This window comes from Mycteria americana, chromosome 3 (genome assembly GCF_035582795.1).
Source record: "Mycteria americana isolate JAX WOST 10 ecotype Jacksonville Zoo and Gardens chromosome 3, USCA_MyAme_1.0, whole genome shotgun sequence".
Taxonomy (NCBI): domain Eukaryota; kingdom Metazoa; phylum Chordata; class Aves; order Ciconiiformes; family Ciconiidae; genus Mycteria; species Mycteria americana.
Genome location: NC_134367.1, coordinates 26,652,031 through 26,679,550, shown reverse-complemented (window position 1 = coordinate 26,679,550; position 27,520 = coordinate 26,652,031). Strand labels below are relative to the sequence as shown.

The following is a 27,520-nucleotide window of genomic DNA, read 5'->3' as shown; positions in this document are numbered from 1 at the left end:
TGCTGATATTTTCATCTGCTGATGCTTTTCTTTGTTTTCTGTCTTGCAGGATGGTGGTTTGATGCATGTGGTCCTTCTAACCTCAACGGAATGTATTACCCATTACGACAGAACAACAACAAGTTCAACGGTATCAAGTGGTACTACTGGAAAGGCTCGGGATACTCTCTCAAAGCCACGACTATGATGATTCGACCAGCAGATTTCTAAATGCTTTTGCATTATGTGGATTATGTATTGTATAGTCTTCAAAGACTTCATTTGCCAAGCATATAAACACACATCTGCAACTTGTCTCATTTTCAAGCTCAGAAAACATGCGCTAGTGTTCTGAAGGGATCAGTTCAGTACAATTCCTGAATTGCAATAGCCTTGATCAGCTAAAGCTCATATTATTCAACCAGACACAAAGTCTAAAGCATCAACCTGGTATAACAGTGATTTGGCCAAATGACTGAATAAAAAGAACATCCAAGAAACTGTCAGACAACTTAAGGACTCTGTTTTACTGATCATTTATGTTATGTATGTGTTAGTAAATAACTGGAACTGTGAAAAATACCTAAAATAGTTTTAGAAATATGCATTTTGCCTCATCACTGAACTTTAAACATTACTCTAATATAAAACACTTTACTAGATCTAGAACTATTTATCTCTCTGTGTCATGTTTGCCTTTTATGTACATAAAAAAAATACTGTCCTGTAATTATCTCAATACTGTAGTTAAAGACTACATTCTTTCCCCCATAGTCTCCTAAACAACTTCTTACACTTATTCAGGGATTTTTTCTAATAGCCTGTATTACGTTATTTAACAGAGGACAAATAGCATTTAAGTACTTTGCATTTATTCTTGGGAAATACCGTGTACAAAAATCACCATTTCTTTCAGTTTGTACTTACTACAGTCACTATCTTTAAGTTACAAAAATCCCTGCAAATTACAATATAGTATGTGTTTCTTTGTTTTTATGAAGATTGCACTTTTTTCCTTTCCTTGTCATTTACCTGTAAAATAACTGATCAGTATTTTATAAACCGAGACAACGGCATTAACACCAAATGTCTGGTTGTCTATGACAATCAGTTATCACCTGGTGCTGTAGTACATCTATACATTTTGTAAAAATAACCTGAGAAACATATGCATGTTCTTTGATACAATTAAATTTATGCTCATTAACTAAGACACAGATTACTACATTTTAAAAACAGGAAAAAAAAAATCTGAAAGTTAACTAAGGACATACTGTTGGTTTCTTTTCAGTAAGGTTAGGACTTCTCCCTTGAAATTCTCTGTAGGTAGGCCCTCAATGTACGACACAATGTGAATAAATTACTCTACTGGGTGATTTTTTGCTTTTTAGAATTTTCTTTATTACTATATGCTTTAAAATTGTATACTGTACACTGCAGTTCAGATTGAGAAGATATTTTGTCATAAATCACACAAAATAATTTTGTGCAGATTTTTCCCCAAATTAACTTTAGGTTTTAATTCGCATGCTTAGTCTTTGCCTTAAAGTAATAATTTTGTAAATTTTTAATTTCAGCAGATGATTAATTAGTTACAAGACAAGAACATATCTCATACCAAAACAAAACGAAAACCCCAGACACAACATTTCTGGAGGCTTACTTAACAAAAGATGTTGTATCTTAAATACTGTAAATTATTTTGAGAAAGATGGAAGAAAACTATTCCGTTCATACTGACAGTAATTAAAGCTGCTGTCAGAGTACCCCACCACTCACACCACCACCATTCTTCACTGAAAATGTGTCAGCATTACTAAAGGGTAGCAGAGACAAAAAATACTTCTAATATTACTTCATGATCTTATTTTAAATAACCCTAATGAATATAAATTAACAGTCATCATCTGAAGAGTTGCATAAAATAATCTGAATGTATTTAAGATTACTGTTTAAGTATTTTATTGTTTCTGCTAGCAAACTTACAAGGATAAACATATCCCTAACTAAAAAAATATTTAACAAAATTGCTTTAATGAATTTCTAAGAAATGTCTTAAAGAGCAAGTCTAGCAGAGAGCCACCAAGCTAGTAAAGGAGCTAGACATACGAAGAAGCACATGACATATCAAGAGAGGCCAAGAAAGCTGGCCTTTTTCAGCCTGGAAAGAGAAGGGGAAGGGGAGAACTTAGTGCTGTCTACAACTGCCTGATCGAGGACACAGAGAAGACAGAGCCAGACCCTTCTTGGAGGTGCACCGCAATGGAACAAGAGACAGGGACAAGAGGCAGCAAACACAAGTTGGAATTGGGGAAACTGGATTTTCTTTTTAATTTATGAATTTATTACCATGAGGGTGGACTGGACAAGTCTCTTGGAGCAGAGCGTTGAACTAGACAACCTTCAGAGGTCCCTTCTAATCTAAAATATTTTATGGTTCTATGAAATTTAATAGAAATGCTGAGTCTATATTACTGTATTTCCTGCTTCACTGCATTTCATCAGACAACTAAAGAAAATACTCCCAATATTTGAGATAGTAAGGATATCCAGCCCAATAATCTAAAAGAAAAAAAAAAAAAAAAAAAAAAAAGAAAAGCTTCTTAAAAACCATTATGGAATCTGGCACAGTATGAATGCTCAGCCTGGCAAAGGAAAATAGTGCTAGCTTCTGGTTGACATTAACCTTCATTATTTTAGTAAGAAAACACTATATGACAATAGTAATTAAATATTGCATGGCTAGTTTCGATTTGCTGGAAAAAAGTCTTTATAAAGCTTAAGTCTTTTTGATGACTGTTCTGAGAAAGTGATTGAGGATATTGATGTAGACATTGAACGGATCAATTGTTTAATGAGACTTTTTCATTATTTGGGAAAATGGAGTAATTTATCAACATGAATGTAAAATTTTAGAGTGAATATGTTTTAAAATGACGTTTTATCTAAACGAGATTGCATGGCTTATACTGCAAACACCAAAGTGAAGTGAGAAGAGGACATTTCAGAAGGAATGCAATAATAGGAAAAAGAAGGCTGCAGCAACTGCTTTGGACTTGGTACAAACAATTAAAACATAACAGCAAGATAACCGCTTCTTTTAAATCCTTCCTGTGATCAGATAAGTGGTATGTAAAACTAGAATGCGCTTCCATTTTCTCTAAATACTTCTTAGGAAGCAGAAAAGAAATAAGAAAAGAAAGGGAATATAAATACCCTTCATGCTCAAATAATAATCGTATCTTTAAAAATAAGATCTCTGTTACAGTAAGAAACCAGAATGACTCAAGAAGGGAATGATTGGAAAGGTGGTGGAAATATCACCTTGGACACTGACTTTGTTCCTCTGCAAGAGGAGCACACTGCAAACAGAAGCGATTCAGGTTCTCCGCACAACCACAACCTCCCTCAATTTTATCTTCTTACTGTCTCTCAAGCCCTCCTTACTTCTGCTCTAGGAACAAAAACTGTAAACAGAATCTAAAAAACAACCCCGGCAGGAATCACTGCCAAAGAATGCTATGTAAGTTGTTACTGATAGCATACTTGGTTATTAAACAAGGTAGTCTGAGAAGAAACAGAAAACTCAAAGCAGCTCAATCTGAAGTACTGTGTTCTTTTTTTCATACAAATACAGAAAAGGGGGAAAAAAAGAACATGCTGCTTATTTATTTTTCATGTTAAGTTTTACGATTCTTAATATATTTGCTATATAAAAAAAAATCTACTTTCTCCTTTTAGAAAAAATACATTATAATGGATGATTAATTTCTTTGGGCTTATTTCAGAATAACTGTTACAGTTTCCCTACACTTTGAGAACATACAACTTATGAAATAAAGTCTTCACCTCGAACATGTAAATTTATATAAATTATAGATTTAGAAAGAATGTTAAAAATAAGTTCTTAACAGTTAACAAAATTAAAGTAAAAATAAAGTTCAAACCCCATTAAGTGTTCTTTCTTCAAAGCCCATATGAAACTTTGAGAAACAAGTAGCAGATGATAATATATTTAACTAGCTGCTACAATATAAGAGAAATTCTGACACCTTTTTTGGTAAAACTATTAGAGTGATTGACTAGTAACCTTCTAGAATTCTACTTGTTTTAAAACCAAAATAGAATTACTGTTTAATCAATTACAACACAGGGAGTGCAGATACACTTGGGTCTGCACAGATACACCATGCCCCCACATACACACTTTTACACTAGTTTGCAATTCAGTACTTAAGAATGATCATCGAAGGCAGGAAAAATGCTTCATTTTACCTATTTTGTAGTTTTAGAAGCCCACAGTAATTTTCCATTGCCAAAGTAATCTCTGGACTGAAAATATTGAGTCCATGACCTGATTAATCTTTCTGTTAGGCGATAACATGCCTCTCCAGTTTATATACAAGCACAGATAGAAATAAAATATGCCACAAATAAATTAAAGGACATTTATACTTAAAGAAGAAGCTAGTTTATTCAGACGTTAACTGATGAATCAATTTTTTGCATCTTCCATGCATACCAAGTTTTTGAAGTTTTTGCACACACTTCAAAAAGTAGTGGACGAAGGAGAAAATAACTCCTTACAGTATTTGCTTTAAGAAAATATTTTTTCTAGTAGGCCTTCTTGTTCACAAAACCTATTTAGAGGGCCAATCATTTTCCAGATAAACAAAAGAAACCTCACAAGCTTAAAGGGCCATTAAACTTACAGGAGCTGCAGGGAAGCTGGATGAAAGCTCATATGGTTCCTCCGAGACCCAATGGCCCAATTCCAAAGACCACAGAACCTAAAATAAGTTAAGCGGTAAATACAACTCTTATAATTCATAAAATAGCAGACTCTTTGAATGTGTAATTAGAAGTAACAATGCAGTTGCAATAGTTGATTTGATATTTCATTTACCCAAACCAAATGATTCACTGAAAAGTCAAGCAATCTGAAAGATACAAATTTTACAATGGAAACAAACCATTAAAATACCAAAGTCCTATTTCTATGCATAGCTACATTAAATTTTAAAACCTTGTGAGGATATTAGAAAAGTCAATTTTTTGCATCACGATACATAAAATTAGAGTAAAGATTTGAAAAGGGAAGTCATACTCTACCAGTTCTGTTCTCTTGGTTCAGTTATCATTGAACTTCATGAGGTTCCTGCTGGCCCATTTCTCCAGCCTGACAAGGTCCCTCTGAATGGGAACACCCATCTGGTGTATCAAACACTCCCCACAGTTTTGTAACATCTACAAACTTGCCCTCTTCCCCATCATCCACATCATAAATGAAGATGTTAAACAATAGTGGACCAGTATCAACCCCTACTACTGACTGGGATTATGCAACTATTCTATATAATCCACGTTATGTATATAAACCATCCTGCAAAGAAAAGCTCAATTTCATTCTCTTCAGTGTCCTCCTCTGTCAATGTCGCATTCTAGAGCATAAAAAAAGGTTGCTAACAGTGCAGAGTACTGACTGAAAAATACATGATCATTTGTGTTCAACTGAGCTCTGAAACACTGGATCAATATGGTCCTTGGAGACTAGCAATCCTAAGACTTTGGACTACTTTCAGACTTCTGTTCCCATCAAGGCCATCACAAAATGGTTAACAGAAAAAAAACCTACTTGAAATGGTTATATTTTCAGTTTCTGAAATACACTATTTTTAATTTTTTTTTTTTTTTGGTAAAACTTTCCCAAAACTACTCCATCCAGCATTTTTCCTGGGTTGATTTTCTAAACCATTCTTCAAAACAATTTATCATTATAAGTCGCAGCTGGTAGACTATAATATCAAAAGCCTCACAAAGACTGTTCAGAGACTATCAAGTGGTAAAAGCGTCGTCTTTATGGGGAAAATGGAAAAAGCCTGAAGTTCCTACTATGGCTCTGCCCTTGAGTTGTATAAAGGGCGTTTTCCTACTAATTTCTAGATAGTCTAAATTCTGAAGCACACTCTGATGGAAGAGGAGTTTATTTTCCTCATTAGCTTCATCACTGTGAGCTGAGCCACAAAGCTTCCCATATAGGTAAAAGGCTGGTAAGTTCTTTGCCAAGTTTGTCCACTGTCACACAATTCAACAGCTTTTCCCTTCTACAGATATTTGAGCTACACAACATCCTTCCTGTAGTTGCCATTTGTCATGCCTTAAATACGAGTCAAAACCCCCATTGTTACCCACTAGTGAGAGACAGCACAAGTCATACACGAACCTTAAAAACCACAACAACCCACTACCCTGCTGCTCCTACAGCAACAGGTAGCATTAAGTGAACAAGAAGTGTACATATACACCTCAAATGGGATATATGGAATTTGTTAGAAAGTAAATCCCCGTGTTTAGGATAATTCTACCTCTGGCAGTCACGATTTCCATAAATAGTTCTCTAGCCATTTCAAATAGATGATGTCTGTTTCTTACTGTTAGCACAGCCATGCACCATTAAACTGTTGCCATTATTCACCTTAGAACAAGCTGAATCTCATCAGTGCATGAAATTATTCCCATGCTTGATTCACAATTAACTGAAATAGTCTGCATTTTTTTTATTCTTTTGGAAGATGCCATACAAATCCATATATTATTAGTTTTAATATAAATTATAAAACTTTAGCTCATAAAATTTGGGAAGCAGTGCTATGAGATGTTCCCCTTAGACAAAAATTGGCATAATAGATATCAAGCATGATACAGTTATCCTTTACAATGTTACAGCTCACTAACTAAACAAGATTCTAAGCTGAACAGACTGATTATAAACTAGTAATGCAAATCTTATAAAATGGCCTATTTGTATGTGGGAAAATAATTTTCTGTAAAGGGCGCTCTTGCTCCAAATCTGTTGCTACAAAAAGTAAATTGTAAACTGAATTTAGAAACTAATTTTGTTATCAAAAACAAGTTCTGTAGTCTTTAGTCCAAAGTAGCTTATGCTTGATGACTTTCAGAGGAACCAGCAGCCTCTTCTATGAACTGCTACAAAAGCTGGTGCTTTGCGTGATGTGGCAAGTGGTGTTTTACTTGCGAGGGAGGTGTTCAATTTTGCAGGCTATTGGAAATGAACAGTGATTTTTTTTGTTCATAATGAAAAGCAGCACATCTTCAAACTTATTGTTGAACCTTATTACAAAAATCCAAAGAATATTATGTTTACTTTTAGAAAACGCACAACCAAGTATTTGAAAATGCAACAGCTGTACAAAAAAGAAAATAATTTCTATAGTTGTTATATCATACCAAACCTAAAAATAAGTTAAGCACATTAACAAATCAATAACCTTTAAAAAAATATTCAAAAAGTAATAATGTATTGCTGTGTTTAGCCAAGAAAAGTATAACAACTTTTTAAAAACATATAGTTAAGACTGCAATTTGGGATTTTAAATTATAAATTTTAAGGTGGTAGCTGCGTATATTTTTTTACAATTACTTTTTACAATTTACAATAAGAATATTGAAATCTGTTAGCTTTATACTCATAGCTGTATATATTTATTGCAAATAAAAGGCACTTGTTAATCCAAGCCATTTCTCTCTTAATCACAATATAAATCAAATTTAACTGAAACAAGAAAATTGTAACTTCTGATACAATTCTTAAAGACATGCTGCATGAAAGTCATTTGTTCGTAAATAATCTTGAGCAGGAACAGATGTATAATGTGTATAATGTGTAGTTCATGTCCTTATAGTACCAAAATGATGTTTGTACCAAGAGTAACTGGCAAACAACCCAACCAGCTTAAAACATAAACCCAAAAGATTAATTATGATTAAGTAATCCCATTTCATTTTCCAGGCCAATTTTACAGTAACAACCTCTGTCAATCCCTGTAGTATTTACAGAATTTTGTTTAGAAATGAATTTTGTTTATCTTAACAAAGGATGGATTAATGCTTGTCTATCATGGTTCTGGAATTGAGTACAAAGGCATCATATCTACTTTCCTAGATAAAAAGAAAATTAGATACAGAGTTCATGAACAGGTCCTGCAGTAAATAAGGAGGTCACCACTCACTAAAACATTCAGTTTTCATGAACACAAAAGCAAGAGGTCTCCATCCTAAGTCACTGAAAGTTTGCTTCTGACTTTGGCAGAGACAAATTTTCAACCACTATACTTTCATAGCAACACTAAAAAAATGCTTAAAATTCATGTAGGACAAAAACAAGTTACGATTTGCAATATTATTCTTGAGTAAACTACTTTTTCTTGTTAAGTCAGTAATATCTTCATATTCAACAGTTTCTTAGAATGTGGAAAAGGACTAAGAAAAGCTGAAATACTTTAGAATATAAAAGTGTCTGTATTGAGAAGAAAGAGCTATCTAGAAGTTTTCAAATGTGCAGTTACAAAAGATTTGTAACTGGACTTGTGCAAAGCATTTGACACTGTTCCGCACATGTCTCTAAATTGGAAAGACATGGATTTGACAGATGGACCACTTGGTGGATAAGGAATTGCCTGGATGGTTGCACTCAAAGAGTTGCAGTCAACGACTTGATGTCCAAGTGGAGACCAGTGACGAGTGGTGTTCCGCAGGGGTCGGTATTGGGACCGATGCTGTTTAACATCTTTGTCTGTGACATGGACAGTGGGATTGAGTGCACCCTTGGCAAGTTTGCCAATGACACCAAGCTGTATGGTGCGGTCAACATGCTGGAGGGAAGGGATGCCATCCAGAGGGACCTTGACAGGCTTGAGGTGGGCCCATGTGCACGACATGAAGTTCAACAAAGCCAAGTGCAACGTCCTGCACATGGTCAGGGCAATCCCAAGGACACATACAGGCTGGGCAGAGAATGGACTGAGAGCAGCCCTGAGGAGAAGGACTCAGGGGTGTTGGTTGATGAGAAGCTCAAAATGAACCGGCAATGTGCGCTCGCAGCCCAGAAGGCCAACCGTATCCTGGGCTGCATCAAAAGAAGCATGACCAGCAGGACGAGGGAGGTCATTCTGCCCCTCTACTCTGCTCTTGTGAGACCTCACCTGGAGTACTGCGTTCAGCTCTGGGGCCTCCAACATAACAAGGACATGGACCTGTTGGAGTGAGTCCAAAGGAAGGCCACAAAGATGATCAGAGGGCTAGAGCACCTCTCCTATGAAGACAGGCTGAGACAGTTGGGGTTGTTCAGGCTGGAGAAGAGAAGGCTCGCAGGAGACCTTATAGCAGCCTTACAGTACCTGGAAGGGGGCCTACAAGAAAGCTGGAGATGGACCTTTTACAAGGGCATGTAGTGACAGGACAAGGGGTAACGGCTTTAAACTGAAAGAGGGTAGATTGAGATTAGATATAAGGAAGAAATTCTTCACTATGAGGGTGGTGAGGCACTGGAACAGGTTGCCCAGAGAAGTTGTGGATGCGCCCTGCCTGGAAGTGTTCAATGCCAGGTTGGATGGGGCTTTGAGCAACCTGGTCTAGTGGAAGGTGTCCCTGCCCATGGCAGGGGGTTTGGAACTAGATGATCTTTAAGGTCCCTTCCAACCCAAACCATTCTATGATTCTATGATTTATCTTAAAATGTAATGATAAAGCAGCACAGTATGGATCAGACATGAATGCTGGATATAGAAGTAACAGAAGTTAGGAAAATACAGCTGATAACATTGAGATATTAAGAATGTATCAGATTCTAGTAGAATGCAGTCTTGCTGGTCATGGAGGACCCAAGAAAGGAGGAAATAGGGAGGGAAGAGGAGAGTGGGAAAAGCATAGTTTTTCTGTGTACTTCTTACAACCTTAAAGAATGTTTTCCATTGGCTTTGGATTCTAGAATCAAGTTGATCAATCTTCTGTTACTCTGTCCTCAAGTATGGACTATTTTATCTAACTCAGTAGCAGGCAACGTGTACGGCACGGAGCTCCAACAAGTGTCCTGCCAGTTATACAGCTTTAAGGTTAGCCTTGGTGCAGTTTTCCTTTGCATATACATATCAGCTATGTTCTTTTATTCACACTATATAGGAAAATTTATGTCAAACATCAAGTTCTCAAGGGTCTGAAAACACAGTTTGACTAGCCATTATTTAAGGCCTCTTACCCATCCAGCTAGCATGCTAGATATGAATGATCATATGGTATTTGTACTTGAATAACTCATCTTGAAATATGTAAATGGAGTGCTATGAAGATTAACTGTCTAATGGTAAATTTGATATTTCTCCAACACCCGTCTTTAAAAAGAGAATTTTAAGGTTTTCTCAGAAGAAGAAAAAAATATTGCAGCCTAAATTATCTCTCCATGTTCCAAGTCAAAAGGCAGAGGTAAATAATATTTCAGCTTCTTAAAACATTAAGAAATGTCTTCCAAAAGACAATCACCACTGCTCAAAATTGATACCTTGTTTAAAAGGTGCTACTGATTTCTCCAGACTGATTGATTATTTTAATTATCCAATTTGAAGTATTTTACCAATGAAAGTACTTATGGTAGGATTGACTACAGTATAGAAAGGCGTTTAAAGGATTCAGTATTGTAGCATTAATAAAAGGAAAATATTATTTTGCTTAAATTAAATTCTCCTGACTAATTTTCTACAGAATTCCTCATGATGGTTAAGGCTTCAGCTTTCTCTTCTCTAGTTAAAGTATTCAGTTAACAAATTTGGGTAAAAGATGGCAAAATTATGCCAGTGACAAAATTAGAAATAAGACAATAATGGTCTTACATAATAAGATGCATAGATTTATCCAGATTAAGAAATTTTTTTTTTAAAGTTCAAAGCAATATTTTCTTTCAGTGAAATAAATGACTTAATTACTTGAGGGATTAGACATTTATGGACGAAGTTGTACCCAGCCTCAGTGAAAGATTTAAGCACAGTTCTAAAAAAATTAAAACCAGCAATATTCACAGATAAACAGACACTACAAGACTGACCAAACTTGTGATTGGGAGAAGTGAATTCTGAAGTTTTTCTCTAGTTCCTTCTCATGCGGCTCTCCTAGTAACTTTAGAGCTTTTTCTAAATAGCAGCTCAATAAAATGAGTGAAGACAGCTTCAGCATTTGATCCAATAATACTTACAGGAACAAACTATTCCTTGGAACAATTCCATTTAACTTATTGGTATTATATGAGGGATATAGATGATCCTGTGATGAGTCTAAAAGGTAGACTGTAGGACAGTAGGAAAAAATTTGGCATTGCTACTAGTCAATACTGGTCTATGAAGAGCATGTGTTGATGTTTTCACCATGGCTTGGTTCATAGAAGTGCAGTGCATAAAATGGGCAATGAAATTCCAGGACAGCAATCGGCAGAATAGTGATTATCCAAAACCTGCCTTATGTACAAAGATAGGAAACTATTTTACTGGATTTTGTAGTAATTATCTACATCTTTAGCTATCTTAGTAGTTATCTGAAGCTTTTTCTGAAGGAAATATACAGCTTTCATGTTTGACTACACTGTTATGAGAAAGTAATTTACAGCAAATATGTTGTTACTTGTTTAAAACTCCATACAAAGCTAAGTGTGGGACAGATATTTCAATGTATTTCACTCAGATGCGTAAAGTCATACAATAGTTGAGGCTGGAATGGACCTGTGGAGATTGTCTTGTCTAAACCCCCTGCTCAAATATGTTCCTCTTAATGCAGCCAAGGATGCTATCCGTCTTCTTTGCCACAAAGGCACATTACTGGATCGTTAAGGTGACCAAAGATGCAAACCCCTTTATTCCAAGGGAAATTAATCACCAAGAACTTCTGAAAACTCCAAAGTATACCATAACAGCTTCTTCAGATAACTACATGTATATCATGTAGGACAAGCTTCATACCAGTAAGTGCCAGACATCTTGTAAACAAAAAGGCAAGAGGAGTTTATTTTGTTTTCAGCCCAACAACTAAATTTTTAAGTAATTATAAAAAAAAGGAAACCAAGAAATTTAAAGTTATTCTACAGCCCTTTTCTGTATAAGATGAAGAGCTATTTCCATATAAATTCCAACAGCTATGTTTTATAGCTCTGGAAACATGAGGAAAGCTGAAAAACTGTCATCTGCAATGTCAGATTGAGTGGTTAATCTCTATTATCACAGTGAGCAATTGAGGTGGTTTAACCCTGGGCTGACAGGTAAGCTCCTCACCCAGTCACTACTCACTCCCCACCCCAGCAGGATGGGGGAGAGAATTGGAAGGGCAAAAGCGAGCAAAGAACCCCACCTTGTGGGTTAAGATAAAGACAGTTAATAAGTGAAGGGAAAAAAAGTTTAAAAACTCCCAAATGATGTAAAAGTAATCATTCCCACCAGGAGATCGATGCCCAGCCAGTCTCCAAGCAACGGCTGCTTTGGAAAAACCCCTCCCAGTTTTATAACTGAGTGTGATGTCATGAGATATGGAAAATCTCTTTGGTCAGCTGGGGTCAGCTGTCCCAGCTGAGGGCCCTCCCAACTTCTCATGCACCCCCAGCCTACTTGCTGGGGAGGGCTGACCGAAAAACAGAGAATACCTTGACGCTGTGTAAGCACTGTTGAACAACAGCTAAAACACTGGTGGGCTATCACCGCCGTTTTGGTCACCTGTTTAAAACAAAGCACCATGCAGGCTACGATGAAGAAAATTAACTCCATCCCAGCCAGACCCAGTACAGCAATTCATGATTATCTTGTCTTTACAGTAACAGTCTGGTAACTTTATGTGGTTGTCCACAAGAAATTTTGAGGATATACAGTGATCATTTGATCTGGATGTCTGGGAACCATTTCTGTAAATTACAAAGTCTCCAAACTACTCATCTACAAATAGCATTCCTTATTTTTTTTTCTATTTTACAGATTTCCCACTATGCAGCAAAATATCTAACAATTCCCCTTCGCTTTTACCAATGCTGAACACAATACATGTTTCAGAACACAGTAGAAATATATGAATCAGTATATAAAATATTCAATCTGAATAATGTGACTTGGCTAATGTTGAGCAGAAATGGTTGGTTTAGCCTTTAATCTGTCCAAAACCAACGCATGTGACATGAGTTTCTCATCCATGAGATAAGACTTGAGGCATTTCTAAAATACATAGTGAGGTACAATACAGGAATGCTTTGGTTAGATGACGTACTGAAAGACTAAGTCATGGTAACAGAGCTTCACACAGACAAATTTCCTGTACGCTAACTCTAGGTAAGCCTGAATATCTGAACACTGCACTACTGTACACAGCATGGACACAAACATTGGTATATGGTTGATATTTCAGCTATACAAAATGAGTTTAATTTATTCTGTAGTAAAATTTAAAAATATTCCTTACCCATTCATAAGAAACAATCCAACACCCACGAGCAATTCCCAGCATAACATTCAAGGTACGACGAGGACTCCCTGTAACTACATGACTTGTTGTTTCACATACATCATCTGAGAACAAAAAGTCTCCAAGTGTATTCACCACCTGAATTACTGTATTTTGTTCCCTAAAAAGAAGACAAGGAAAAAAACCCATACAATGTTGAATGGATATGCAGAATTATAAAAGCGTATACACACAACAAAAATTAACTCAAACTCACCTCATTTCTTTCCTCACTAATCATTTCGTACCCTTTTCTCACTGAGCCTCTACCCATTTGCTAACCTTAAATTCATTAGCCTTCCCACAGAGTCCAAACAGACCCTTTTCTGTCATCACACAATCATATCTACTTGCACATCAAAGCTCTTTTGTCCCCCACATCTATCTTGTCTGTTTAAATAGAAGCTTTTGAGTCAGCAATTATCTAACATATTGTTTGTGTACAATGCCTGGTAAAACAGACCCTCATTCTTGTTTGCTTTTGTAGTACTATCAAAAAAGTATTACCAGGAAATATAAACATTTAGACACAGCACTCTTAAGAGGTTTTCATTAGTAAGCACCAGATTTTCAGCATCTGAATAAAATGCTGTGTATAAATTTACAGAGAAGTCCTAAAGTTCTGGCTTGCTACCTTTACATCTAAGCCAATGCTTCAATTAAAAATTCACTTATCCTTAAATACAATTATAATTAAATATAAAATCCAGAATGGCCACCTATAACTGGAATTCTAATTTAAGTTCTCTACATAGCTACACTGAAGGACACAAATATATAATTGTGAAAATAGTGAGATCTTGGTATCACTAGAGAAAAGCTGTTGCATGAGAACAATTTACTGTTCTTATTAATGATTATTATTATAAATCATATTACAACTGATCATTAAAGATCTGTAAATGAAAGCCCAGTTTCCGTGCCCTCTCTGCTCCCCTTGGCTGACTTGGAAATGTCCATGGCATGGTACACAAGACAAAACAATTAAGCACAACCTTGAACACAGTCACATCTATCACAATGGTGATCATCTCAGGTAAAACATTTAAGTTAATCACTGACATAATGCGAGCATACCCAGAACATCTCCAGAAGCCTCTGGGGTTACTTTCATTCTCACTACATTTCACTCCACAGAAAGTAACTCAATTAAAGCTCCCCAAATACCCCAGCTAAAGCAGACACTACTTAGAGGAACTCTAACAAAACCTGCAAAAAATTCTTTACAGAGAATGCAACAATCTATTTTTTAAGAAGTTTCAAACAAATAAATGAATAGTAATAGCAAACAGTGTAGCAAATTAACTTCACACTTAAGTCAAAAGGTGATATTGTATGTGGAGACACCTAAAAAAAAAAAAAAAAAAGTCAAACCACTGACTTAACTGCCTCACTCCGGACACTGGTTAGTGTGAATTCTGGCCTTGGCTATATTGCCTTGACTGTTACTGGAATATTTACTGTTCCCTTTTCATTTGATGAGTTTTAACTTGACATAGCCTACAAGGGAATGTTTTTGCAGCATTGCAACCCATAGGGGCTGGCCCTGCCTAGACTGCATGCTCAGGGGATGCATTTCCATGTTCTACCTGAAGCTTTTTTCTTTCTTTGTCTACACAAAATTCCTTACAATGAGAGGGAAAAGTCCTGTTGTCCAAGAATTGAATCCAAGATATCTTATAAATCACAGTGAAAACTCACTAGTTTATACTTCAGTCAGCTGCAAAAACTGCTGGATGCAAATTTACAGCAAAATTTCACTGGATTTGTGATTCAGAAAACCAGGTAGCTGCTGGCAGTGAATCAGTGAGCAGCATTTAATATAATCTCAAAACCCAATGCCATAACACCACTGAACGTGTGATCTTTAAATTGAAATCTAATGAACCACTTCTGAGGCTGTAGCTACTGGGTAGTAGAACTGGCTTTTGGCCATTGGGTTGTACACTTTGGAGGACTGTTTTCTGATCTTTAGTTCTTTCAGAAGCAGTCCCTTTCCCTTCACCCATTTACAGGTTGATGAATGCCTACAACTGTAGACAGCCAAAATCACAATCTTGGTGAAGAAGTTCTGAAGAAAAGCAATTGTTATCACCAGATGTTTTTATTTAATGAAATAGTAATTGGCTAGTGGGAAAAATCAACATACAAGCAACATAAAAGAAATAATATATTAATGACCTCTTTCAAGAAAAGAACTTTTTCCTCAGCTCTGCCAGGATTTGTTCTCTTCTTTTAGGCAGATCACAGCCTCTGTTTTCCACTATTCCTATCCACACTGTAGCTATTATCTCTACTTCTCCCACAGTGATCCTGGATTGCATGACTTGCAAACTACATTCTACAGTCTTGGTGTTCCTAGCATCCAGTCAAATTAAATACAAGAAAAGTATTAATTCCATTTTATGTTTCTGACATATGTTAGTATACTTGCTAACAGCTATTGACAACAATTTACAAAGAACTTCTAAAAGGATAGCCACTAAGTGCTGTTTCTGAGTACTTATATCTATGTAACTGTCAAGATTTAATTACTTCAAACCTGAAACAGATTTGTGGGTAGTAGAAATATCTTGAGTTTTGAAAAAGAATTAAAAAAACTGTAAGCAAGTGTAGTATAAAATATGGAATTGTGTTTTTGTTGGATGTTCTTTATGCTGTAAGGCTTTTAAGAGAATGATAAGAGCATGCCAGAAAATTATTAACTCTCCCCCAAAATATGCAGTGGCAGCTGCTTCTAATGTTTTGAAACCAAGTGGCTAAAAAGCCTACAACAGATATTTTTTCAGCAACTATTTATATGAAAGAAAACATTTTGAACTGATGTTTTAGATTATGCATTTTAAAATAGAAATAATTAAAATGTATGGGGAAAAAGCTAAGTCCCGGGCTGAAAGTCTGAACAATTTACTACACAAAATTCCTTTTTATGCTTCCTTCAGAAAAATTCAAAACTTGCTTAAGATTTTAGTTTCATTGCTCTGAAGCCCTGTTGAGCTTACCTATGGAACAACTACTTCAGTCTGCAGATAGCAACTGTAAATAGCAACGACATATACATGTACATACGTGTTTCTAGCTAGAATACAGAATGAAATAAATTATTTAAACATATGGCCCAAAGATAAATTTCATTTTGTATAGGCATAAAAAGATTATCAACATTCAAGTTTAAACAGTGTGCTGACTAAAGAGTAAAAATGTTTAATACTTACTCAGAAGACATACTCGTCATAACTAATGTCCTTGTTGGCTAGAGATGTGAAAAAGACAAGAAAACATCAAAAATCTGAAAAGGGGAAAACCCTTTGAATAAAACCTTAAATTATAAACTGTGCCATTAAAAGGACTAAACTACTTCATAATTACAGTATCACCTGGGGCAGAGGCTGTACTAATGAACACATATACTAGAAATATTAAACTTTGAGGACAAGGAAGGAAGGAAACCCCTTCATCACATCTGGTATCAAAGCATCCAATATAGTAGAAGACAGGAATGTAAGTTTTCATTAGGAAAAACAAAAAGCAAAGGATTTTCAGTCTGGGATGACACAGAAAAAAAGGATAGTATTTGTCTTCTGCCTTTTCCTTCTGATCAGGTGAAAGGAAAAGGCAGCTTACCTTCAACAAAGAAAACCTATAATTTAAAATTATTCTAATTTCTTCCAAAAGAAAGGCAGAAACTGGCTGAGATGCTGCAGAAGCAAGAGTATATTTATTGTAAAGTATAATTTCAATAATTTTATTTTTATTTTGATAGTGTAGCTTTTTTTTTTTTTGGCACAACTGCAGTATTTTAGATCCAGGTTTTTAAGTAAACATTCTTTCACTCTTAAATCTTGCCTAGTGAACAAAAGTTGTCTGAGTAATATAACACACAAGGTATGCTCAAAGAGTACAGTAATCCTTAAACCAGCAATGCTGAGACACCTTAAAAAGCACCCCCCTTCCCCTGCAATACTCTCCATAGCTTATGTGCAAAGCAGGAGTGTTTGCCCCATACAGAATTTAAATAAGCTTTTTAAGAATTAGTATTATAGAAGTCAGAAGAGGAAGAAGTATCCTTTGGTCATCAGCAATGACCATGAAAGCCTCCAGCATGCACAAAGTTAGGACAGAACATGAATTTTAGCAGTATCAGAGAAATATATAACGGAACATAACATGGTCATCAAAGAAGAGGTTTTGAAAATCTTAGATAAGAATTACTTGTAGCTACATGAACATGCACAAGTACGGATACATAAACATTTTAATTTTGTAGAAAAAGCAGACTGACTGACTTTTATACAATGATTTCAAACAACTACTCCTAATTTTCAAAATCAATATGATTTTCAAATTATTTCTCTAGATAACTACCGCTCCATAAGAAACAGTCATTCCCATTTCTGACCCCCAATATATTACCACAACCACAAGCACCAAGCTCCCAAAGTCTCTGCTAAAATTCAGTTTCCTTTGAGTAATGTATTGAGCTGAGACCACAAAAATATTTTGAATTGGATTACAGCTGGTAGCACAGGTCAAAAAGGACTTGAGGGCAACTCATTTTACCGAGTAATGAATCACAGAACAGAAAAGAGAACATACTCTGATGCAGCTCCAGCCGTCCTCTCTTATCAGTACAGAACTGTTCTCCGTTAAGTCTTCAAACAATTTGTCACATTTAAGAATGGATTATCTCTATAGACTAATAGACTGTAGACTAATAGTGTGCACTGTGACTGTTCATTATATGAACAATCTTTGCATAAATAAAACACAATTTAGATATCACTGACAAGCTAGATATTAAAGATAACATAAGAAGTAGTATTTTCAACATACACATGGTAATTCCATTCTGTGGTTGGGTAAATTTGAAAAACATAAACCCCAGATACTATTTAAGTCTTCAGAAGCAACATAATGTAGCATATTCAATAATTTTTAAAATTCATGATAAACATGTACTCAGACAACATTATGTAAGCTATACAATAATTCCAAACCGAAAATACGTACAATGTGAAAATGTAAAACCAATCAATAATAGAATGGAATAAAACTTCAGATGAGGAAAGGATGAAACTTTTATATTGAAATATTTCTTTGAGAGAAATTCTATGCGGTATTTTTGGAAATTTAAGTTTCCAAATTCTAACTTACTGCCTGTAATACTTACTGACGATGCCTTAACCTACTGCTAGCCTGAGAGTTGAAGAGAATACGCTCTTATCTTATCAAATCAAAATTTGTTGTATTCTTAGCCAAAAGACTTTCTACTGCATTACTTTCAATTCCAAATAAGCAGTCACATTTAATTGCTCTTGGAAGTTCCAAGAACTTCACAGCTTCAATTCCACATTTGAGTTTTATACACAAAGAGTTTGAGCAAAAATAATAACAATGCAACAATATATATTAAATATATCCATCATAACATTAATATAATTACTATTAAATATTAAGTAGTATAAACTCAAAATTTGAGTATATTCAAAAAGAACACTCAAAAAGACATCTAGTAAGACACTGAGTAAGGGTTCTCGCCGCAGAAGGATTGCAGTATTAGGCACTCTACTGCACAGGTTAGGTCAGATGATTGAAATCGGCTGTGGGGCCACATTATACAATAGCGAGGACGTACCTCATACTGTCTTAATACACGTTGTTGGATTTGCATAAACTCCTGAACATTAAAGGATCCTGGGATGTGACAGCCTGGTAAGGCACAAAACGTGGCTTAAAAGCAAGGTTTTACTCTTCTCTGTCTTTCTGGGCTGAAAACCTCATCTCTGTCAAATATGTATGCTTCAGAATCGTAATGATGTTCTCCTTCAGTATCTGAAACCAAGCCTCCCTGCCATCAGAATGAAGCTCTTTGGCTAAAAGTCTGGAGTTACATCCACACAAAAGAATTGCACTAGGTTCTTGGGGCCCTTGTATAGTACTAGCTCCAAAGCCAAATCCTGATGGGCCTGTTCAGAATGGGCAGAAAAATACCCTTCCTCACAACTTTTTATAAATGAAATGTCATGGAAGTATTACTAATCAGACTACTACTTTTGCCAAACTTTGGTTAAAAAAAAGCACTACTATAAACCAAGGCCAGAGCAGCTTGGGATCCTACAGATGCTTCTTCAGCTTCAGAGCAGAAACATTTGTTGACAGTTTCTTAATACCTTATCTATAGGGAAGTGAAACTACTGGATCCAGACAAATTGGGAAACCTGCAGCCTGTCCTGACATTACCCTGCAAAGTCAGCTTTTGATTGTAGCTTTTATGCTACAACACATAGCATACAAGATGGTACAGTGAGTATTCCGGGCAAATGTTCTGTCAGTGCACTTCAAAGTGATTCAAAGACTCAAGAATGCATAAGGATGCATACAGAAGGTAGAAACTGGAATAAATTTAATTTCTTCCAAATTATTATTTCATTTTCATTCAGAACTGCATATTTTTGCGAGTTAGAGGTCATTTGCTAAGCAGACAACATTTTGTTTTATTGCTTTAGTAAGACAAGCAGTCCTCTTTAATTACAGTTACCAAGCAGAAAACTTAGCCAAATTATGTTTTAATTTTCAGTTGTACATTTTTCAAGTTAATTGCTTCCCCTCCCTTGCTATGCAATTTTTCTTCTATGCTCTTTGTGTCTGTTTTATTTTACATGTTGCTTTTACTGAAACAATTTTTTTGAGTTACCATTTTCTTTTCTGAGCAGCAAAAAGACATCTGGTGAGCATCATTACGAGTTCTAATGCACATTTGTACCAGGATTATTGTTAATGAAACACTAGAAAAGGTGGTATTAAGTTAACTGGTCCTTTTATTTATCATTAATCTCTGAATCCTGAAGAGTTGCATATCTGTACTCTAAATCAGAACACACTTCTTTCTGAAGTATTTTTTAGGTCTGGAATACAGGCTATGTTATAAATGACACGCTTCAGCTTTCCTTTATGTATTTCTTAGGAGTACAGCTGCATTCAGTATTTCTTTGGAGTCTGCCAACAAGAAGATTTTTCTGTTATCCGAAATATAAAACATGCATTTCAGTAGCTCAAAGGACGTAGTATTTGTAAATCTTCCCAGTACTTAAAAGACAACGTGATACTTCCTGTATGCTAACTGACCTACACCACAAGAGGCATCCAACCTCAAAATGTATTCTTTCTTTTGTCTCAGTTTGAGCAGGTGTTTCTTGGAGCTGAAGGACAAGAAGAGAAAAGTCCTGTTTTGTACAACCTGCTTTTCAAGAAAGTGAACTAAAATTTTGTTTCCTTAAGAATTTCATGAGTTTTTTTTCATAAGTGACAAATGAATTAAAATGTGACCATAAAATGTTTTTTCCAGGCCAGTTCTCAAGAATAAAGTACATTCATGCTAAGAATTGACTTGATAGGAACAGTTTTACATTTGTGTACATTAAATTCCAGCCCAAGTATATTAGATCTCATTTTGTCTTTGGGTCAAGAACCCAGGGCTCAGATATTTTTCAAGAAAAGATTTCAACCAATGAATACCACTTTTGAATCGTATTTTACTTAGTCCACATGCTCCTCTTATGCCTTAAAGTTGACTGAAGTTCTGAAAGAGATAAGCTTCAGTGTACTCTCAAACTCAGACGTATACTGTGACGGAGTAAAAAAAGACCTTCACCTTCAGGATTCAACAAGATACTTACCCAATGTGGTTTGGCCAATATACCAGGGATAAAGGACTTTCTGGAGGGCGGAAGGGAGGCAGGGGAAAGTAGTGCATGCACGTGCAAATAAAATGTAAGGGAGAGTACAAGATTATTATGCTGTTTTGTACTCTTCCAATCCTTTTTTTCTCTGGCTATTGTAGGTCCATCAGATGGTTCTGAAATTGGTTCAGAATTTGTATACTCACTTTTGATCTTTACAGCTGTATTTCAGAAGTAACAATCTTCAGTCCCACTAGTACATGAGCCAAAAACCAGAGCCATGTGTAGCATAGGAATATTCAAGAATCAGGTTAATTTCACTCTGCTTTTATCTAGGAAGGTTGTAATGAGGATCCAAAACTTGTAGATTGTTTCTAAAAACAGCCTTAAAATTGTGCTACATTAATTTATTCTATTCAAGTAATTGTGGCTCATAGCTGAAAATAGTTGGTAATTGTAATGAATGATTACTATTCAGGAGTTTTAAACAGCAATTATTCAAAGCTGTAATTTAGTTTCTGGCTGGCCTTTCTCCTCTTATCAGTCCTTTGATACTGATATTTTTCCAGTTTCCTCTGGCTGCAAACTCAATTTCGACTGTAATTTCCTGACCAAATATAGTACCTCTGCTTTGGTCCTAGAAAGATGTGAAAAAATGCACCCATCCTAACTAAATCAATACTGCCATGGGGAAAGATGAAAAAACAAAGCAGGCTACAAGACAGAAAGATAAGATGACATGACAGGTGCCTGGGCATCAGCTTTCCTTCACTACCAAAGATGAGAAAAAATGAGAAGTCCTGTAATCACAGACATAGGAACCCCTAGAACTTCTGCTGGCAAGATTAAAGATGATGAATAGCTTCAGACTTTTCAGACTAGCAGTGTCATAGTTTACAACTTACTGATACTTTCAGTTTTCCACATACAACCATACCAGCTAACAACTATATTAAAAAAAATGAACCATGGGGGATACAAAACTCTGTAGCAAGGGGCAGCTTTCACAGCATTCTGCAACTTCAAAGGACAGGTTTATCTGGCTGTGATCATTGGCAAAACTAGAGACTGACTTTTTCTGGTAGGACAGACAAAGATTAAGGGGAGAGCAGATGCTCCTTGCCACCCCTTTGACTGCAACCAAAAATTTCCAAGTCAATCAACATGACATGAAAAAAGCCAACAAGCATGATTATAATTTCTGCAAGCACAGGCAGCAGTGATTCCCATTCCGATGGGAAGCAGAAGCCTTTCCAGCAGGTACAAATTAGGGGTTGGCTTCCCAGTCAGCATCACTCAGCAAAAGAAGCAGCCCAGTTCTCAGATGTCTTTTAGTAGGAAAGTTGCACTTCTAGACCATATAATGCAAAACCTGAGGAGACAGAGAGGGAGAGACTGCCAATGTGACAGAAGTGAATCTCAAGAAGTGGGATGCTGAGGGGAGGAGAAAGCTACTTTAGATTCTAACAGAAAATGAAAGCTCAGGTGAAAGAAGGACACTCAAAAAAAAGTGTCCCCACCCTCACCCCAAAAAAGTCACAAGACAGGAGAAAGAGGAACAACGGCTATCACGGGGCAACACTATGTTTCGAAGAAAACTCATACATGCAAGCAGAAACATTTTAAAGACCACACTAAAGCATAAACTAACTCTGTCATTAGCACCAAATAATGCCCAATGTATACTCACCTTCCCAAGTGATGTGTGAGAAAGTCAGGTACAGTTTATTTTTTTCCTGCTGAAATTTTAAGCAACATAACCTTCTGCCCCCAGCCCCCAGCTTCACCAAGGTTGACAAAAGTAGTTTGTACCCTTCTGTGAATAATTTCAACAAAAAATTAAGCATCATGTAGGAGTGAATCTGTTTCATCTGTTCAGACATTAAAAACTGTTTATGCTTTCATAATGATCCAATGCAGTGAACAATTTCTTTGGACAGCTGACTTATGACCAACTGAAAGCACTTCATAAAGCTTCAGCTGAGATACCCTATGCCCTAACTGTGAGATAAAAACCAAGCCACAAGGGTAGTGGGCAACAGTAGTTTCAGTGAAATTAATGGTTTGATTTTTAAGCCCTCATCAGCCATCCATTCCATTTTTGGTAATGGTGGTTGCCACCCATCATGGAAGGTTCATTAGAAATTACTTCTGCCTCAGCTACTTCTTTGCAAATGTCGGTGGCTCCGTTAACACTGCTCACAAGGGTTCATACATTGGGCAGAAGCAACTGAGGCACAGAGAGACACGCTTCCATTGCAGCACAGGCTGTAGGGATGGAACCATTTTAAGAGGAAAAGAACCATTTTGCATCACCCCAACTGTTAAATACTGAGGTTGCACAATTATTAACACCATGAGGTTAATTTGGATAGTTGAGGTCTTCTGGAGATTGCCAAATATGCAGCAATGAGTGGAATTTCAGGTGAAGATACTCCTGAACATGTTTGCAGCCCAAAAAAGTCAAGCCTCAATTTATGTTAGGTTTGTATTGAGATACAAGACTGTAAACTTCAGTAAATACCCTGCTGACAAGATTGTAACCCACTTGATGATGATAGTCAACAACCTGAGTTAAAGCTTTACTGCCCTCTAGACAATATGGTAAACAACTGAAAAATACTTATTTCAGGCTTTGAGGTGCAACAGCAATATTACGAAGGGTAGAATTAAAAAAACAACCACTTTTTTTTAATTTTTAGAATCTTGAAGGATTATGAATTAATCATACATGCACACAATTCTTTCAAAAAATATTTTTGTAGTGCGTACTTATGATCAACAGCTACTGTCTTCAGCATTTCTGATTCTTTATACCAGAAGGAAGTACATCTATTAGAGAGTAATGTGGTGCAAGATTTTTTCCTATTTAACTGATTGCATATTTATATTCCTGTTCCTCACAGACTTCTTTGTGAGCTCATAATTCAATTCTACAAAGATCACACCACTAATCCATAAAATGTTTAATTTCAATGTAGAAAAGAAGGGTGGTATTTGTTAAATTATTAAAAAAAATTGTTAATGAAGACATGTCAAATGCTGATGAAATGGAGTTTAGGAAGTCTTTTGTTCAGACTGATTTTCCACAATTTTCAAGAGCTGTGAGGCTATCGTTTAGAAAGCAGTTCCATCAACTAAAAGATTTCCAGCCTATAGAGTCATGCCAGATACCAGTAGGTTTATGTAGGGCATTCATTTTTGCAGGAGTTAAATTTCCCCAAAAAAGAGGATCTAACCAGCAGTTGCTTTTCCTCCTGGTGGTTTCTGATGCCAAGAGGGAAAACAGTTTCAGTTTTACACTGATTCTTTCCAAAATCAGCTGCAGTCCAGTGGATTGTTTGGTTTTCTGGCATGGCGGTTATGACCTCAGTGTTAAATTTAACAGTGTATCCCAAAACTAGAAAAGAATTGTGTTTACCAGTAACTAGAGTTAAGTTACAGCATACATACATATCTTCAGCAGCGAGATATGTATGTCTCAAGCACAAACTGTGTGCTCTCACTTCTTACACGATGTTTATGCACTGTTCCCATCATGCTCTGAGTTGCATCTCTTTCTTGCACCTAAGCCTCCCTTCTACCATCAAATCCAAGAATGTCATAGACTTTTAAATAAAAGGATGGAGATGGTATAGATGTACTTCAAATAACTTGGAATTCTAGGATTTTATTCTCGGTGCTTATCCCTATCTACTGTTCACCATGGATAGCTCTTGAGCAATTTCCTACTTGCCTAAAGGTAATAATAACAAATATGTTCTGACTTTATGTAAGATCTCATGAATGTCTCTGGACCAAAAATCACCATACCCAACAATCTTCTGGGAAAAGAAAAGAAAAAAAAAAAAGAAATAGTGAAGTTTTTTTTCTTAATTCTATGGAGATAAAAATAAAAACTCTCCATATACTTAAGCCACTATTTATAGAATCATAGAATGCTTTGGATTGGAAAGGACCTTTACAGGTCATCTAGTCCAAACCCCCTGCAAGAGCAGGGACATTTTTAACTAGATCAGGTTGCTCAGAGCCCCATCCAACCTGACCTTGAATGTTTCCAGGGATGGCATCTCCACTACCTCTCTGGGCAACCTGTTCCAGTGCCTCACCACCCTCATTGTAAAAAATTTCTTTCTTAAATCCATTCTAAATCTTCCCTCCCTTAGTTTAAAACCATTGCTCCTTGTCCTGTCACAACAGACCTTGCTAAAAGGTCTGTCCCCATCTTTCCTATAGGCCCCCTTTAAGTACTGGAAGGCTGCTATAAGGTCTCCCCGCAGCCTTCTCTTCTCCAGGCTGAACAACCCCAGCTCTCCCAGCCTGTCCTCATAGGAAAATATTTTTTGAATAAGGTTCTGAAAAAGAACCAATATGTTAATCTGTTGACCGAACAGAAATTTAGTGACAATTTTATATAAAAACTTGGGTGAATTCAACTCCTGGATCTTAACTACCCTGCCTGCTAAGATGACAAACTGCAAAGTCAACCACCTCCTGTATCACTGTCACAGCACATTTCCAGTGTTCCAAACAGCAACCCATACAAGAGTGTGAACAGCAGCTGCAAGTGTCCCTGGGACAACAGGAAACACCCTAAACTTGAGTTGAGAGGACGTTGTGCCTTTTGCCATAGAAAGGTACTTACCTGAACAGACACTTTTTTCAAGTTAAGAAATAGACCATAGCACTTCAGTACGTAGTCCAGAATAGCAAGCATGAAACCTATCGTGAAGAGAATCATTTCTAGAGACCCAAGGCCATGAATCAGCCCACTAGGTCCATCTACAGGACATGCTCCTGGCAGGAATGGTAGCATCCCTAAGTGGTGATAACAAAGCTGCTGCCATTAGGACATGGCCCAAAGCACGCACCATAAGGTGCAGCAGCAGACGCCAAGAGTATGGCTTCTGGTCTGGAAGCCCTCAACTAGATGTGGGAGAAGTGTGGGGGACAAATTCACTAGCTGGACAAAGTCCAGAACCAGAACTGCCTTGCAAAGGTTGAGTGAAAATACTCACGAGATTAAACATACAGCAGGACTTATAAAACTGTCTCAAACCATGGGGTACATAGGCATCCTTTACAGTGCTATCCTGTGAATAGCTTGAGCATGACCAGTAAGTACTAAGTCACAGGCAGTATTTTGAGACTCTGCTTTTCAAATATTTACTAAGAATATTTTTCAGTGATTTTAGCCATCTCATATTAACCTTGTTGATACTCAACTTAGTTTTTCCTATACATCACTCTTACAGCATTCAATATTTTCAAAATCCATTAGGCCAGTATGAAGTTCTTAGATTTTTTCATTACTTAACTTTATACCAAAAGAAAGAAAAGAAGTATTTTATTGAATGAGTATCTGCATATTCCATTTATATGAAACAAACACTAACACTACTTATTGATACGACATTTTGTTCTCAAATGCTAATATTATTACAAAACCTGGACATTTGGAACAAATGTATTTTGGATATAGCAATAGCACAAGCTGTGTCTTGCCAGTAAGAATAAACTTTCTTGTTGAATTTCAATGCCCCATTCAGCGGCATATTTCACACACTCCAAGGAAGCAAATTTTCTGCAGTGATATATAACATTAGATCCTTTTATCACTGATACTTTCAAAGTTACTTGTCCTACAATGTAGTCTGCTCAAAATCTTGTTTCCCAACAACTTGTTTCTTCAACTCTGTGTTGAGTGAGCTAGATAACTACAGTTAAACAATATTCAACTATTCCGTTGTCATCAGCTAGAGTTGGTCAGACACTTTCAGGATTACTTCATGTAAGATGAGACATCCAAGAAACATTCTAGGATCAAATCAGATATGCGTAAAATCACACCACCAGACATTCGGTCAATACCATAGAAGTTTCTCGATCGTACCATGCAAGCACTCTTATAATTTGCAGCTTCAGTCACTCGTCTCCTCGCTACACCCAGAAGAAATCAATCTGAATAATTTTCAATGACCACTTGTTCACCACCTCCATTACATCAAGTATTTTCCCCAGACCATAAATGTGTAGGTAGTTCCAGTTTCTTCAGCGTTAACTGTAAATGAGCTTGCATGCTTCCACCTTGTCTAATTCACACTAGTTTAATATTCATTTGCGGCTCGACATCAGTAGCATTTCAAGTATCAGTGTTTAAAATATGTACCTATTCAAAGAAACTACAAAATCAAAATTGGAAGGAAAACATAAAAAGATGTTGTCCCCTAAACCAACACAATCTGTTTAAGACAGTCTACAAATGCACATATCAAATATAGACATAAAGTTTCTTCCTGAATACCTGGCAAGATGCTTCATGTTTTACAGTTACAGATTTTTCAGTATACTAAAATTCATTTTGCCATGAATAAAATATTTTCAAAAAGAAGGATTTTGATAACAGGATCTAACGATGGCCTGCTTCACACTAGTTGGTCGACACATGAGCTTAGATTCTTTGTAAAAATCTTCTCTTCTCTCACAAATCTCTTAAGTTCAGTGCTGATAACTTTACCTTCACCCAAATCCAAGAGCTACAGAAA

The 27,520-nt window shown here is 36.3% G+C and overlaps 2 protein-coding genes across 10 annotated transcripts in view; one reads left to right on the top strand and one right to left on the bottom strand.

Moving 5' to 3' along the window:
• ANGPT2 (angiopoietin 2) overlaps positions 1-1,263 on the top strand; it is a 49,272-nt gene extending 48,009 nt beyond the window's left edge. For both annotated transcript variants that reach the window (XM_075498056.1, XM_075498055.1), the window contains one exon: positions 50-1,263. In XM_075498056.1, the coding sequence (XP_075354171.1) occupies positions 50-210 (161 nt within the window). In that variant the 3' untranslated portion in view covers positions 211-1,263. The remainder of the gene's footprint in view (positions 1-49) is intronic.
• MCPH1 (microcephalin 1) overlaps positions 1-27,520 on the bottom strand; it is a 139,708-nt gene that overhangs the window by 83,211 nt on the left and 28,977 nt on the right. For 5 of the 8 annotated variants that reach the window (XM_075498047.1, XM_075498054.1, XM_075498052.1 and 2 more), the window contains 3 exons: positions 16,512-16,549; positions 13,255-13,417; positions 4,692-4,769 (listed from right to left, as the gene is read on the bottom strand). The exons of 1 other annotated variant lie outside the window; for it this stretch is intronic. In XM_075498047.1, coding sequence (XP_075354162.1) covers positions 4,692-4,769; positions 13,255-13,417; positions 16,512-16,549 — 279 coding nt within the window. The remainder of the gene's footprint in view (positions 1-4,691; positions 4,770-13,254; positions 13,418-16,511; positions 16,550-27,520) is intronic. 2 more of the 8 variants (XM_075498048.1, XM_075498050.1) reach the window with 2 other exon arrangements.